Source organism: Pinus tabuliformis, chromosome Q, assembly GCF_031772625.1.
Source record: "Pinus tabuliformis cultivar Carrire ecotype Pingquan chromosome Q, CPIR1, whole genome shotgun sequence".
Classification (NCBI taxonomy): domain Eukaryota; kingdom Viridiplantae; phylum Streptophyta; class Pinopsida; order Pinales; family Pinaceae; genus Pinus; species Pinus tabuliformis.
Window position 1 is genome coordinate 777145602 of NC_142296.1, and position 17142 is coordinate 777162743.

Consider the following 17142-nt stretch of genomic DNA (forward strand, 5'->3'; position numbering starts at 1 on the left):
GCTTACGAGCAAGCTAGTTGCGAACCCGAGAGTTTGGTGGTGCTGCGCACTTGGGAGACTGGTGGTGTTACAAACCCGCATCTCTCGTCGGCTCCTGTTCTTGTTTCGAAGGAAGTGGTGGAGGTTCATTGTCTCGGCTCTCATTCAGGCCTTGAGAGTGACGGACAAGGTTCTGCAGCTACAGAATTGGGCAATTGGAAGGCTAGAATTCGGTCAGGCAGTGAACCTGTGCAAATAGTGGTGTTGCAAACCAGTCATCCGCAGTTTCGTTGGGGAATTGAACGTCCTGTACAGAGGAACAATATGCAGCGTAATCATGGAAGGGGTAACAGTGGAAGGGGCGGCTACAGTGGAAGAGCCCCTTCGACTTCTTCCTCAATTGAAGAAACCTATGAGCGCAGAAGACCGAGAGGAAGGCCCCCGGGCAGAAGCAGAATGTTGGAACCTCCAGCAAGAATGGACTGTGGGCACACGGAGCACCCAATGGTTAGATACCGCCTTCCTTGTACCTTGGCCAATTCCACTTTTTTCGTGACTGTTTCAGTGGAGCACTGCAGCAATCCTTGGGAAGATGATGAAGGCAATCCCCGTGCCAACCCTCCGCGTGTTCCTGGGACTGTTCCCACTTTGGAAATGGAATTCCCTGCTGTTGAGATGCTGAGGCCCATACATGACCCGGGAGCAGGCCCGAGTGAACCTGTTCGTGACTATGGTGCTGGCCCAAGTGACCGTGGAACGCGCAATCCTGGTAAGGCTATCCTCCAGCCTCCCTGCTGCAAGACGGAGGATGGACCGCAGACAACTGATGAAGACTAGCATGCCCAGCTCGCGCTCCAGGTTTTACAGCAAGAATTTTTCTCTGTCAGCTCCCTTCGCGGTCATATATGTGTCTGTCACTCTGTCACTATGTAATTGTGTCGGTTATCTGTTATCTCTGTTCTGTGTTGGTGTTCTTCACGTGTTTATGTTGTTTTTGTCCATGTGTCAGCTACATGAGTGTTGCTCTAAGTTTCCATCCTATGTAATCCTGGAATGAATACTCCTGAGTCTACTGTCTGTCCCAGGACAAGTCTTACAGGGCCGCGGCCCTGTTGTAATTTTGATGATGTAATTTTGCTCTTGCTGTAATATAATAGTTTAGCCTTACTTAGAAAAAAAAAAATGCTAGGAGTGATCATGTTGGGATCACTCTAACATTATTTAGTTGACATAAATTATTTGAACACCTGCATCAGACATTATTTTAAAGAGTCACTCCTAACGAGTCTATCGAAAATCCTCTCCCCTAAGCCCTCTCTTATATGTAGCTGACCATGAGTCTGGCCACGATCCCCTCACCTAAGGCCTCTACTACACACGACTACGGCTAGACTGGCCAGCTATTCTTCTTGGGAAATCCTCACTATGAAATCGTGAGGGGAGATGGCAAGCGGACATCTAAAGATGCGGAAGTTCTAAGATCATCTAAAATACTAATTCCATTCATGCCTGTTGATTTGCTCGGACCTAGGAAACCGTGCTCCATTCATGCATGGTGATCTACTCGGAGTGCACCAGAACCTGTGAACATATTTCATAGCAAAATTGGTAAGTAAATTATGTTCACAATAAAATTGGTAAGTCGGTTCAATTTTGTTTGGAGATCTTTACTTATTTATGCTTGATACCCTATAGCGCATGGTGCTTGGCTAGTTCTTTCCTATGTGTCAACCTCGAGCAGGATTACCTTTTTCTATTTTTGACCCTCTTAGCTCCGGAAGGATCTTTGCAAATTATGAACTACTAAGAGAATGAATTTAGGGGCAGCTAGAGTTGATAACATGTACAAAGGCATTGCTTGAAGAACTTCTTTCATTAGGACCAATCGACTTGCCAAGTCCTCTTCTTCACTTCCAACCAACCACTATAGTGATGTCTAAAACTTTTTGGTCAAATATTCACTATTAAGTATATCAAAAAAGAACTTAAACCATTTGTACAGAAGAAAAATTGAATTACCTTGATCTGTTAGCACTAACATCCAAGTGACTCCAAGTTGACGACAGAGTTTCCTGATGAACATGTGAGGATGATCCTAACAAAAGATTGGGAAACGTACCCCATAGGGGGAAACGAAAAAAGAACTTCTGGGATAAGAATCGCCTTCATTACTTCCAACAATCATATACCACTGCATTCTTTCAAAAGCTTCGATCGGATTGGGCATGGGTTCTCTAGTCGAGATGGAAATAGCCACTCTCTTATTTTTCGTTGTTGTTGGCTCAATAAACTTTCCCACTGAAGATAATAATAGTTGTATGCAAATTCATTATTAACTCATGCACCCATAGCCTTTACCGCGGGAAACCACATAACTTGGGAATCTCTGGCATTAAAATCTCATCACAATTGTTCAAAACAACAAACGTTTAAGTGTGGGGAGGGGTCACCTTGTTAGAAACATGAGACAGAGTGATTACACACAACACAAATCACACTTTCATATCTTTATTGATCAAAACACTTACAAATACATATGACATAAAACATTGACTTAGACACATCTAGATCACGACTACAATTGATGCATAGGAAACAAAAATTTCTAGATTGACCCTTGGGAACTCACAATGACAACTCACAACAAAACATGAAAGCATTACTTCCAACACACTTGGCTTGCATGCAAGCCTCTGGAGCCTACAAGACAAATTTTTTCCCAAATTTGTCCTTGTTAGTTATTATAGATATATATATAGATATATATATATATATATATATATATATATATATATATATATATATAGATATATATATAGATATATATTTATTTCAAATTTCAATATAAAATTCTGATAAAAAATAATAATAAATACTAACATTATCTATGACAATGTAGATTTGATGATGTTGGCACTCACTATGAATTCAATTCAGCTAGGAGAAATGGTGCCTAAGGTACCCTTGTTGGGGGTTTTGGTAAATTGCTATGACGTAAATTATGTAGAGTAGGGTGTTGCTTCCTGTGAATTCAAACAAATTCCTTACTCGCCACCCTAGCTAGCTTCTTCAATGTGTTAAGCATTGTAAGCAAACCCCAGTACATTGTTTTTATACCCGCTTTATCAACAACTTTGTATTATTTATCCTATGCAAGTAGCTAGTATTGAAACTACTACACATGTTGTTGCGAACGCTAAATCTGTGTTGGGTGTGTATTGTTCTGTAGAAGTGGAGCTATTGTCAGTCAAGCTTGGGTAAACATCTTCACTTTATTTTAGGGAGACCAACAGTTCATTATATAATTTGCGAAATACAGGGCACTTGCAAAAAACTCTTCATTAACCTTGGCTAGATTGCTTCTAGTTTTGAATCTCTATTTAACACATGGATTTACAGATAGACAAGATGGTAAGATTTTAGTAATGTTTGTCGTAGTTTTGTTTCTAATATGTATATATGTCTCAATTATTTGATTGTTAGGAGGAAACATTCTAGGGTGACATTTTATAATTATGACTAATAATTTAAGGTTTGTTTAGTTTATACTAGAAAAATATTCAAAAATTTTAAACTTTTTGTGTAGCAGACAATTTAATATTAGAAATTGAAACATGTTTTTGTGTAGCAGACAGTCTATTATTAGATATTGAAACATGTTTTTTTAATGGTTTTGCAGAATTTAAAACAAATAGACATGCTTGTTTTTTTTGCAGTATTTGTGATAACTATTCTATATACGAATCTGGGATTACACTTGTTTAAGGAGAGTATGTGGTTGTGGAGAAGTGATCTATTTAGAGTCAGAGAAGTTCCATCACTTCTAGTGGGAAGGTGGGAGAGGAGTCAGAGAAGTTCCATCACTTTTGGTGGGAAGGTGGTAGAGGTACTAATAGTAGAGTTGAAATCATTGCCTTGTGGGGAGTGCTAATAGCGGCTAAATAGCTTGGCATTGAACAAATTAGGATATATGGGGATGCCAAAGGTATAGTTGGTTGGGTCAAGGGACGAAATGACTTCAATCCACCTATATTAATCAATTGGATGAATCGTATCAAAACATTGATAAAGACCTTTCAGAAAGTGAATTTTGATCACATATATAGAGAACAAAATTGGACAACTGACTTACTTTCAAAAAGAGGCATATCAAGGGATATAGGTAAGTTTTATTTTTCTTCTTTTGATCATGGTGTTATGACCAATGCAGGTACTATTAATTATTCATAAACAAAGACAGGAGATGAAAGGGATCAATGCTAAAGATAATGTCAAAGGCAATCAGAGAAAGAAGGTTTATTGATACAGAATGTAATAAAAGATAAATACTTTTTGGATAAGAAGCATAACATTTTTTATTAAGTGATGAGCCCCAAAAATGGATAATTATATGGGCTCATTCAGCATCCTAATTCGACTTAATACACCATTCTCATTAGTTTATTGCATGTTTTTTATTATATTTATGCTAATAGAGTGAATTGGGTTAGTCATTATGCCAACAAGTCTAATGGGTGCTTTGTGCAGTTTTTTGGTCAATTTTGAGACAAAATCAAAGGTTTTAATGAGCACTTGGCAGCCAAATTCATGGGAGAACAAGGGAGAGGATTTGTAGGAAGGTGTCCCCTTCATTTATGGGCCTTTACCTCGAATTCTCCACCATCAGCTCGGAGTTCAAGGGCCACCAAATTGATCATCACAAGGGCAGCCTAGCAAGTGTTAGTAAAAGTGTTGTTAACTACAAGTTTTGGCAGCCGAGTTCCTAAAATTTAGGAGGTTTGTTGGTGTCCTCAATTTGTATAAATAAGAGGGCTTAGGGCCTCATTTCAGTTAGTCACTTTATAGGCAGAAGTTAGCTAGTTTGTAGTTCGATTTTAATCATTTTTTAGGTAGTAAGTTAGCTCTGCATTTCATCACATTTTCAAGTTTTCCTTGTGGACAGTTTTTGGAATGTAACTATTCTTTTGATCAATAAAGATGAATCTAGCTTTGCACCAGCTCTAAATATCTCTTAGGAGGCTGTAGCTCTTGGGGTTGGGCCCATCTCAAGTGCCCAGTACCTCATTTGTTTATCTTTATATGTTTTTGCTGCATTCTTAGAATAAAATCTGTTATTTAGATTTAAATCTTGCTTTGTTATTTAGATTGCTTTTGATGATTAAAAAGGCTTTTCATGTTCAGATTTAGTTGATAGGTTAATAACAGGGAAGATCTTCAGAAAAAGGCCATCAAGCACATCTGATTTCACCTCTCCCTTAGTGGGATTAGGAGCTAGGATCAAGGTGACCTTGCTGCACAAAAATGCAGTCTTTGCTTCGCCATGCAAGTATTAGTGTTCGTTTTTTATGTGCAGAAGTTGGTTACATGTTCAGAGTCTTGATTGTTTCACTGCATAGTTGGTATACATGATTTCAGTGCAAATAAACTTCTGTTCCATTTCTTTGATGTTATCTAGTTCAGATTAGGTCAAAGTAATTAGCTTCTTGATTTTCCAAGTCTTCATTTGTCTAATTCGAAAGATAACATGCAGAGCGCCGGTAATACCTCTCCATCCACCTGTACTCCATCAATCCCATCTGCTCCATCCCCTAACTTAGATTCTTGCCTCTCATTTGGTACGTTTTCACACTCTGCCCTAGTTCCTATACTCTCACACAACATTGCTTCTCTTACCTTTGAACCAACCTAATCGCCTTAGCCACTCTTCAGCCTCATTCACCAAGTCTTGGACATCCTCACACCCCTATCTCACCTCCATACCCACTCCTTCATCTTTATTCCTCCATCCATCCTCCAAAATCCCATTTCTGAACATCCCGTAGAAAAATTACAGACATCCTGTAGAAATTCCAGAACATCCTATAGAACACCTGCAGACTTCCTGTAGAAGCTCACGAATGAGGTTTCTTTATAGCCAAACTTCGTGAAACTCTTTGGAAGGGTGCTAGGGACCCCTTAGACCCTCTTTGAACCTTCCCAACCTCCTCCAAGCATTTCCTCTTGCCAATCCACCTCTGCACAGTTAAAAACCAGTTAAAAGCACATGCATGATAATTCTGACAACTTATTCAAAAATACAAAAATATGTTTTTCAGATGTTATTGTAAAAGTAGCTTAGACACATGCATCTTACCTTCCTAGAAGTCAATGGCATCTCTTTCAGTAGCTTGCATCCTCTTTCTTGCATCAGTAGGGCTAGTTGGTAAAATTAGGGTTTGCTAGGATTTACGTTTCCTTTCAGCTTTCCAGTTTCTTTCTGCAAGTAGATTAGCCTTCGTCGAGTTAGCTTTCATCCATCAGTTAAAAAGCTTACTCTAAGAGCTCATAGAAGTTGGATTAAGCTCCTAGCGGACTTGTGCCAGCTGACCAAGTGACAACCGCAGCAAGAGCTAGTACTTGTGCATACAGCACCGTCGCTTCCAAGTTTGTTACGAACTACCGGGTTGATAAAATTAAAGAAGGGAGTTCCAAGAGTTGCATCACTATTGCTGCAATACTGGGGCTCACCACTCTTTTTGGCGTCGTTGCCGGGGAAGCGTCAGAGTATTGGTGATTGTTGCTATTCTTCTATTCTATACTACTACCTTCTACTAAGTAGTTTATTTCATTTCCATTATGAAATTTCATTTCTGCAAAAGTAGATTAGACATTTTCTTCTTTCATAGATTAGCATTTCAATTTGCAATTTCAATTCTACAAGCGTAGATTAGCATTTCAATTCCGCAATTTCAATTCTGCAAGCGTAGACTAGCATTTCATTCCTACAATTTCATTTGAGCAAAACAGATTAGTCCTTTCCTGCTTTCATTTCAATTCCACATTTTCATTTCAGCAAGATAGTTAGTTGCAGTTCAATCTATCGTAGTTTTGTAGGAACAAGCAAAAAAAAGCAAAAGTCAACCAAAAATATTTCCTTTCATGCCTTGTAGGAGTAGAGATAATTTAGAAAAATGACTGCACAACACCCTCACTGCTTCACACAGCCAACCTTCTCTCTTCTTTGATGGTTGTGATTAAAGAACCCTTAGGTGGACCACAAGACATATTTGAAGAACCTCAAGGGAAGAAGAAGAAGAAAACATTCCTCTGGAGCAAATGGCTACAAGCAGAAATGTTGGGAGCAGTACCTTATCCAAAAATGAATTTTCAAATCAGATGGAAGATTTCAAGAGTGAGATGAGGCAGTTTCTTGCTATGCAACTAGATACCTTGCAGATCCAAAGGAAGCAAGAGGAAGCCAAGAGGGCTTTGGACATCTTTTGTCCTAGGTGCACTAGAAAGCATCATAGGAATGAATTTCCATTGCACTCCATAAAAGTGTGTTTTGTCTGTGAAGAAGACCATCCTACGAATCAGTGCCCTTCCTTGCCTGGACTTAAAGCTGCATATCAGAGGGCCAAAGGAGTCACTGAACCACTCTATTTCATGAACCAAAGGAGGTCACATGGACCTAGAACTTACCAGGAGGGAATGCAAGAGACATCCCAGACCTATTATGACCCCTATCAAGCCACTTCCATGCCTTCTTGGGGTCCCCCTGCTCATCCTTCCTGGTCCACACCCCCTCCTTGGTTGTATCCTCCTCAATACCATGCTTCTCCAGTTGCTCATTCGTTTCACTCTTATGCTCAGCCACAACCTCAGTGGAATGCACCTCATCAGGGGTGGAGGCCCCAGTACAACTCTCATCCCGCTCCTTTGCCTCCACCACCTGCCCAACCACAACCCCATCCACATCCATCTCAAATATACACCCCCACTCAACTACCCATACCACCATTTCCAAACCCGCACATTGGAATAGCTCAACCCAATTGCAAAGCTGAGGCACAACATGTCCAAATGACTCCTCTTGAGCTCAATGATCTTCACCATAGCTCAGGAAGAGTATTGCAAAACAGAGATTATATTGACAACATTGAAGGACCAAAGGCAAAAGAAGATTCAAAAGAAAAGATCAAAGCACCATGGGCTGCACTTGATGAAGAGAAGACATCAGAAGCAGAGATCAAGAAAGCTCCATCATGGTTACCATCAAACCCTCCATGTAGTCAAGAGAAAAATTAGCAAAAAGAGGAAGATGTGAGGGTCATGATAGAAGGTGACACGAAGAATGATCCAGATCAGCAAAAGGACCAAGGATATCATAGCTATATTGAGATATGGTTCCAGGCAGTGACTAAGTTGCAACAATACTCTCTTCCTCAGCTATGTTTGATCCCTTCAAAGTCAGATCATTTTGTCTCTGAAATCCGGATAGCTGTCAAAGCATGCATCTCAAGCCTCCACATCATTTTATCTCTAATCTCGATGTGCACATGGCTCCATTGGAAGTATTCTTATACTTGAAAAGAATTTTGTTTTTCAAGTAGGGTAGGGTAGGAAAAAAGAGAAAAAAAAGAAAAAGAAAAAATGAAAATAAAGATCTAAGGTGAAAACCTCCTCGGAGGCGCTTTAGATTGGCTCATTGATTGAAAACCTCCATGAGGCGGTCAATGGGTTGGAAAGAAGATAAAATAAAAAGAGAATAAGATCCTTGGGTGAAAACCTCCCTTGGAGGCGCCTAGGGCAGGCAATTAGGGTGAAAACCTCCATGAGGCGCCCTAGTTGTTTTTCAAAAAAAAAGAGAAAAAGAAAAAGAAAAAGTAAACCTAATTTCCATTGAATAATTGTAGGTTGCGAGAAGGACATTGCAGGTCAGGGGGATCACTCAAAACAAAGACAGAGAGAGTTTTATGCCTTTTACAAGAAGTTCTGTGTCTTCTATAGGAAGCCTACAAACAAGCCAAAATTTATCTCTGAAGAGGACCTGAAGGTCGGGAATCTGTCCATGAGGCCTGCAAGCATCCATGTTTCCATTCCTCACCCTCTCCATCATTTTTTCCATCTCATTGTGCTTCTTTCCTCAAAATTGTGTGTTCTACAGGAAGTTCCTGTAGAAATTACAAGATTTCTATAGGAAGCTAGAAATGGATTTCAAAAAGGTAGTTTGGCAAACATGATAGCTTCCTCAAGGGTTCAGAAGTCCTCCTACAATCTTCAAACTCCTCCTCCATCATCTCCATGCCTGCATCACAGCCCAAGCTCAGTTTTTCTTTCTATGCAAAAACTTGCAGAATGCTTTGAAGAAAAAAATACATAGAACAGAATTTGTTTTCTTCCCTAGCTTGAAAACCATGCATCCATTTGCAAAAATGTTACAGGGGGAGTTGTATAGGGACGATGGAAACATGCCCGAGCAATTTCAGCCAATTCCGGAGCACGGTTTCTAGGAAATCATCATCCATCACCTTCAGCCATTTTTGCATTTTCTCCATATCCGTGCATCCATTTCAAAACATGTTTCACGGGGAGATGCACATGGGTGATAGTAGCCTACCCAAGCAGTTTCAGCTGATTCTGATGCACGGTTTCCAAGAAATTGATCTCTGTAATCTTCAGCCATTTTCTGTTTTTCTTGAAATCTGTGCATCCATTGATCGCAATTTTGCTATGGGAGGTGCATAATGATGATAGAAACATGCTCAGAAAGTTTCAGATCGATCCAATCTATCGTTCGGGAGCAATGGAGAAAACAAGTTTCTGTCCTGTGAAAATTCAGCGTCAACAACATGAGGGTGCAGATCTGAATGTTGAAGCCAGCTCCTGCAGCTTAGATCTGGCCAGAGGACACCTGCACAAGGAAAACAACCATGAATCAGCAACCAAGCCATCATGCAACCACAGAAACCAATGCATGCAGCAAATGAAAGGCCACAACACCTCACAACAACCACGCTCGACTTCCAGGTACGTGACTAACCAGTTCCTCTATTTGCATCAATATGATTCGAAAGTGCATAAACGAATGAAGTGGTGGGATTAAGCCGATAGTGCCTTGTCCAATTCTCTAGCGCTCAGCCAGAAATCATGCAGCATGCGTGTATGGACAACTCACGTGAAATTAAAAGACAGGTAGTGTTGGCCGTTTGAACTCCAGTGCAACTGATTAACAAGAAGAGAACATATAGTTCATCATAGCACTGCAGTCTGCTTGTGGCCACGTACACCTGGCCACCTCACTCCCTCACCACGAATCACGCCGAAATTAAATGATGCTCGGCTGAAATTCTCACCACCCTCTGTTCAACTGCGGTCACAATTGAAGCACGCGTCCACCGCGTCCAGATCAGTTAACCAGTGGTCCTCTGCAAGATTCCTGCCTGATTTCTCGAGATTTCTACTGTTTTTGAAAAATTTCCCGCCTATCGGGCTCTACAGGAAGTGCAGTTTCGTTCTATAGGAAGTCTTCTATAGGAAACACAGAAAACAGCCACACAGAAAGAAAAACTGGGATTTTCAGCGAATTTCAAGCTCCAAATGAGGTAGGATCGGGGAAACTTCTTTGTGCATGATTTGTTGGTGCAAAATGGTGAATTGAACACGGAATTAAATTAAAAAAATGAGAGTAAAAAGTCTGCCTGTGCATTGAGAACAGTGGAAGTCTGCCTGCATGATTCACTGAGTTTACCCATTTTTTTCTTCTGCATCCAAAATCTCCTCATCAGTTTTAAAAAAAGAAAATAAAAAATTCCCTTACAAGGAAGACATGCAGCAGTAGAGACCAACCTGTATGTGTAAATGCAAAGCTAACCTTAGCAAGAAAGAATTCTTCCTACCAGAGGAATAGTTTTCATAAGATAAGAATGGGGTCCGGAGAGCCAGCCTACATCCATTTTGGAGCGAGGTCATCCTTCAAATCATGAAATACGTTACCTGTGAGGGGCGGTTCGGTATTGTATATGGTTATCACTTCCGGTTGCTAACTGAACTCAGACATAAGATGGATTTACCCACATAACAAAAGTTAAGCATCCCCTATTTCCTCCTACAATCATTAATTAAGTGTGGCACAAAATTGAGGGAAGGGACACCGGACCAGCTGGCCCATCATGGGCTTATCAAGCTTCTAGTAGAAGATGCCTTCCATACTTATACTGTCCCTCTCTCCTGGGAGATTTTCCGCAATATGTCCAAGGATGATGATATTCGAATTCTGGCCGAGGAACTCACTTCATCCAACAGTGAGGAAAGGGAGCATATTGAGGCAAAAGAGAAAGCCAAGGGTAAGGAAACCCAGGACAGACCACCACAGAAAGAGCAAGAAGAGAAACAAGAGAAAGGTCAAGCTGCTGAGCCCAAAAATGTGGGTGGAATAAAGGCACAAACGCCAAGGGAGAAACCGTTGCAAATCAGGGCAGAGGACTGAAAAAGTCTAAGCAAGTGAGGGCACACCCAAGGCAACCACAACAAAATTAAAAGAGAAGGCACCCCCAGCCAAGCAGGGAAAAATAGTGAAAACCATTTCTACAGGAAGCCAGAAGACCGTTTCTACAGGAAGCCAAAAAACCATTTCTACAGGAAGACAGAAAACAGTCAGTACAGGACTTTCTACAGGAAGTCTGGAAAAAGGGAAATAGAAGGAAAAATTGCCTGAGATTTTAGCCAAGGAGGCAGCAGCTGTGCTGGCCACCCTAAGCACATCTCCAAATCAGAAAGGGAAGAGAAAGAGGGAGCCTCCCATGTATTTTAATGCAAGAAGGAGCATGCGGGTAAAAACTGGCAGACCCCAGCCACCATCAAAAGAGCCAATCACGATTTTAGACACCCCAGCTACACAAAAGGAGAGGTCTCCCTCAAAGGCATCCATCACCTATGAACGGGGAAGCCTGAAGACATCCACCTGGAGAGAAAGAATGAAAATGTTGGACACAACAGCCTCTCTACAGGATGCTGAGATTGTTCTACAGGAAACGCTGGCTAAGCTAAGAGAGACCGAGCAATTGGAGGAAAAGGCGGCCAAACAATCACAGGAAGAAGGAAAGACAAGGAAACATCTGATGAACAACAAAGAGAGGACAAGCGGCAAGCTGAGGTTGAGGCGCTAACAAAACTACTACAAGAAAAGGAGCACAGGCAGTGGGAAGAAGCAAAGAGAAAAGCATGGTTTCATGACCGAGAAGAGGACATCACTTTAGAAGCTTGGCATGACAGGGAGGCCACCAGGGCCATCAGAGATGAAGAGATAGATTAGTTGCTCAGAGGATGAGCAACATTTTCAGTAGGGGGTGATGATGAGCCCCAAAAATGGATAATTATATGGGATCATTCAGCATCCTAATTCGACTTAATCCACCATTCTCATTAGTTTATTGCATGTTTTTTATTATATTTATGCTAATAGAGTGAATTGGGTTAGTCATTATGCCAACAAGTCTAATGGGTTCTTTGTGCAGTTTTTTGGTCAATTTTGAGACAAAATCAAAGGTTTTAATGAGCACTTGGCAGCCAAATTCGTGGGAGAACAAGGAAGAGGATTTGTAGGAAGGTGTCCCCTTCATTTATGGGCCTTTACCTCGAATTCTCCACCATCAGCTCGGAGTTCAAGGGCCACCAAATCGATCATCACAAGGGCAGCCGAGCAAGTGTTAGTAAAAGCGTTGTTAACTACAAGTTTTGGTAGCCGAGTTCCTAAAATTTAGGAGGGCTATTGGGGTCCTCAATTTGTATAAATAAGAGGACTTAGGGCCTCATTTCAGTTAGTCACTTTGTAGGTAGAAGTTAACTAGTTTGTAATTTGATTTTAATCATTTTTTAGGCAGTAAGTTAGCTCTGCATTTCAGCACATGTTCAAGTTTTCCTTGTGGACAATTTTTGGAATGTAACTATTCTTTTGATCAATAAAGATGAATCCAGCTTTGCACTAATTCTAAATCTCTCTTAGGAGGCTGTAGCTCTTGGGGTTGGGCCCATCTCAAGTGCCCAGTACCTCCTTTGTTTATCTTAAATAAAATCTGCTATTTAGATTTAAATCTTTCTTTGTTATTTAGATTGCTTTTGATGATTAAAAAGGATTTTCATGTTCAGATTTAGTTGATAGGTTAATAACAGGGAAGATCTTCAGAAAAAGGCCATCAAGCACCTCTGATTTCACCTCTCCCTTAGTGGGATCAGGAGCTGGGATCAAGGTGACCTTGCTGCACAAAAACACAGTCTTTGCTTCACCATGCAAGTATTAGTGTTCAATTTTTATGTGCAGAAGTTGGTTACATGTTCAGAGTCTTGATTGCTTCGCTGCATAGTTGGTGTACATGATTTCAGTGCAAATAAACTTTTGTTCCATTTCTTTGCTGTTATCTAGGTCAGATTAGGTCAAAGTAATTAACTTCTTGATTTTCCAAGTCTTCATTTGTCTAATTCGAAAGATAACGTGAAAAGTGCTCGTAATACCTCTCCATCCACCTGTACTCCATCAATCCCATCTGCTCCATCCCCTAACTTAGATTCTTGCCTCTCATTTGGTACGTTTTCACACTCTGCCCTAGTTCCTATACTCTCACACAACATTGCTTCTCTTACCTTTGAACCAACCCAATTGCCTTAGCCACTCTTCAGCCTCATTCACCAAGTCTTGGACATCCTCACACCCCTATCTCACCTCCATACCCACTCCTTCATCTTTCTTCCTCCATCCATCCTCAAAAATCCCATTTCTAAACATCCTGTAGAAAAATTACAAACATCCTGTAGAACCCCTGCAGACTTCCTGTAGAAGCTCACGAATGAGGTTTCTTGATAGCCAAACTTTGTGAAACTCTCTAGAAGGGTGCTAGGGACCCCTTAGGCCCTCTTTGAACCTTCCCAACCTCCTCCAAGCATTTCCTCTCGCCAATCCACCTCTGCACAGTCAAAAACCAGTTAAAAGCACATGCATGATAATTCTAACAACTTATTCAAAAATACAAAAAGATGTTTTTTCAGATGTTACTGTAGAAGTAGCTTAGACACATGCATCTTACCTTCCTAAAGGTCAATGGCATCTCTTTCAGTGGCTTGCATCCTCTTTCTTGCATCAGTAGGGCTAGCTGGTAAAATTAGTGCTTTCTAGGGTTTACGTTTCCTTTCAGCTTTCCAGTTTCTTTCTGCAAATAGTTTAGCCTACGTTGAGTTAGCTTTCGTCCATCAATTAAAAATCTTCTTCTAAGAGCTCATAGAAGTTGGCTTAATCTCCTAGCGGACTTGTGCCAGTTGACCAAGTGACAGTCGCGGCAAGAGCTAGTACTTGTGCATACAGCACCGTCACTTCCAAGTTTGTTACGAACTACTGGGTTGACAAAATTAAAGAAGGGAGTTCCAAGAGTTGCAACATTATTGCTGCAATACTGGGGCTCACCATTAAGTAACAGTAATATAGTTTTGGCATAAAACATTTCTGTGCAGTTAAGGAGGGTTCAAAAGATATTTGATGTTTTTATTTTTAATTTTTATGTTATGGATAGATTCTGATGAAATATTGTAAGTCAAAGAAGAAATAAAGTTACAAGACATATGTACTAATTTTTATGTTAATATAAATAGCAACGTTTTTTTCTGCTGAAAAAAATAAAAAATAAATAAAAATAATAAAATAATAATAATAATAATAAATAAATAAATAAAATAAAATAATAAATAATAAATAAAAATAAAAATAAAAATAAATAAATAAATAATAAATAATAAATAATAAATAAATAAATAAATACAAACTTGGGATTACCTCCCCTTGCAAGATGGGTTCAAACCTTAAAGTGCAAGTTATCTTTGCGGTCAAAATTGGTTGGGTTTGGCTAGGTGTTGTTGCAGATAAAGGAGAAATGTAATTTAGGAGAGAATCGGTTCATTGGAGCATTAGATTAGGAATTAGTTCCTACTTCTTAGGTATCTATTCTAACTTCCCAATTTGCATGTAAATTATATATTCATGATTTGTAATGTGATTGAGATGTAGAGCGTTCTACCGAGGCAGTCTCCTGGTGAAGCTCCTCACCTATGAGCTGCCCAGTTTGATTAATAAATTTGGTTCTTCAATTCTTAACATGGTATTAGAGCTCCAAGGTTGGTGAGTCAAATCCAGTGTGCTTTGATAGTTGGGTGAGTGTCTAGGTGGCAGAAGAAAGGCCCTGGTGGTTGGTGTGAAGAAGGCCTCATGTGGTGAGGAGGCGGAGCATGGAAAAAGATGTGAAGAAGGCCTCGTGTGGTGAGGAGGCAGAGCACGGAAAAAGATGTGAAGAAGGCCTCGTGTGGTGAGGAGGCGTAGCACGGGAATTCTTTTTCTTTCGTGAGATTATTCATATAAATGCTTCTCCTGGAGGAAGAAGAGCATTGATCATTACACGATCAAGAAAGGAAAATACGTTGTTGGCCATTTCCTTGGATCGAAATTGATCAGCGCGGGGCATCGACAATGATTTGCATCATAAAAACGCGTTGCTCCCTTTGACCTCATTTCTGGAGTTTGACCAAATTTCTGGCTATTTGGGGGTCAGATCTGCATGGAAGTGTGTTTTTGTGGGAGTTGAATCAGCTAGTAAGCTGCGTGATCCCTGGAGATCGTTGGTAGATTTGGTTCAGTGGATGCTTCTTGAGAGGTGTGATTTACTGTTAAGGTGTTGCGTACTAAAAGCCAAGTGCGACGGGAACCAAAGTTGTGTGCTGATGTTGCTTTGAAGGGCGACGTGTGTTGTTGGAACGGTATTGATATATGGAGGTCGCAATTGGATCCCTAGATCTATTGCTTAATGAAACCACTACATGCTAGGGTGCATCATGGTGGGTCATGGTTAATCAACGAGTGTGGAGCTGCAAGGTGCAGTCTGCATGTTGGAGCTGCAAGGTGGAGTTGCATGTTGGTGCGCTGCATGGAGCACTGAGTCTACGGTTTGTGGAGCTTGTTGGATGAGCAATGGCACAACGAAAGCGTAGTGAGTGTGGCAGCTTGAGTCAGTCGCGGAGTGGTGGTCGCCTCGCACGATGTGCATGGATAGATCCGTCTGCATGGTGCGGTGATCAGATCGCACATTTAAATTTGATTGCAGAGGTAGCTAATGGTTGTGTTCGCCTGAAGCAGTAGGCCAAGTGGCGCAATCGTTACCATTGTCGAAACCCTATGGTTTGTCCTTTTACATATACGCATGACAAATGAGTAGGTTCCTAAGGCGATAGGAGTCTTCACGACACTTGTGTCAGTGATCGAACCCACCGGGTAGCAGTTATATCTAATTTGTGATCGCTTTTAAAAAATTTCTTGAGAGGTCATTATTTTAATTTTGGGGTGGATTCAAAAATGGGGTTATAACATTTTTTTTTTAAATGTTGGGTGCATTTGACTAAGGTTGGAGTCACTTTTTTTTAAAGGAAAATAGTTTTTTTAAACAAAGGGGATCTTTTTTTTCCAAGGAATTGTTTTTTATTAAGAGAGCACCCATTTTTTTTTCGAAATTTCTCCTTGGATCTGGAGATAGATCCAAATTTTTAATTGTCGAAGGTCAATTTTTTTATTTTTTGAGGGAGACCTGTCAAGATGAACAACCAAATGGCAGAGGCTTATCTGAACGAGAGCAATAAGCTTGACGGTTCCAATTACTCCAATTGGAAATTTAAGTTGCAGACCTTGTTGGAGGGGAAAAACGCATGGGCGATTGCAAACGGTGATGAGTTGAAGCCAACCCTAGCTACAGGTGGAACAACAACAACAATCCAGGACTGGGAAAAAAGGGAGAATAAAGCGAAGGTGTTGCTTAAATTGTCTGTGAAAGATTGCATTATTCCTCATATCCGAGAATGTAAATCTGCAACAGAGATCTGGAAAACTCTCAAAGACTTGTATGACATAAAGAATACAAATTGCCTGTTGTTTCTAAAGAGCAAGATTCTCTCCATTAAGATGGAGGAGAATGAATCAGTAGCAATGTTTATCTCTAGTATCAAGGAGATCAAGAATAGGTTAGGCGACATTGGTGAAATAGTGTCAAACACTGATCTGGTCATGATTACCATGAATGGTATGACTAACGACTATCATATGTTTATCACTGGCTTGAATGCAAGAGAGAAAGCCCCCAAGTTTGAAGAATTGACAGAGATCCTAATCTAAGAGGAGGAAATGCGGATGACTCTTAAACCCCAGAGTTTAGATCTTTCTCTAATGACGAAGAAGAAGCCCTTCAAAGGGAAGGCAAATGCAGAACATAAAGGCGGAAGTACACCACAGAGAAAACCACCTCAAGGCATGTCGTCAAATAGAAGTGATTCAGGACCAAAATGTTTTTATTGTGGTAGATTTGGTCACATAGCTAAAAATTG

At 40.5% G+C, this 17142-nt stretch overlaps 1 protein-coding gene across 1 annotated transcript; it reads left to right on the top strand.

Annotated features, from left to right (window-relative positions):
• Positions 1-16360: 16360 nt before the first annotated feature.
• On the top strand, positions 16361-16933 carry LOC149221787 (uncharacterized). The gene has a single exon (XM_089387475.1). It carries the CDS (start codon positions 16361-16363, stop codon positions 16931-16933), a length of 573 nt encoding a protein of 190 aa, XP_089243601.1.
• Positions 16934-17142: the final 209 nt, after the last annotated feature.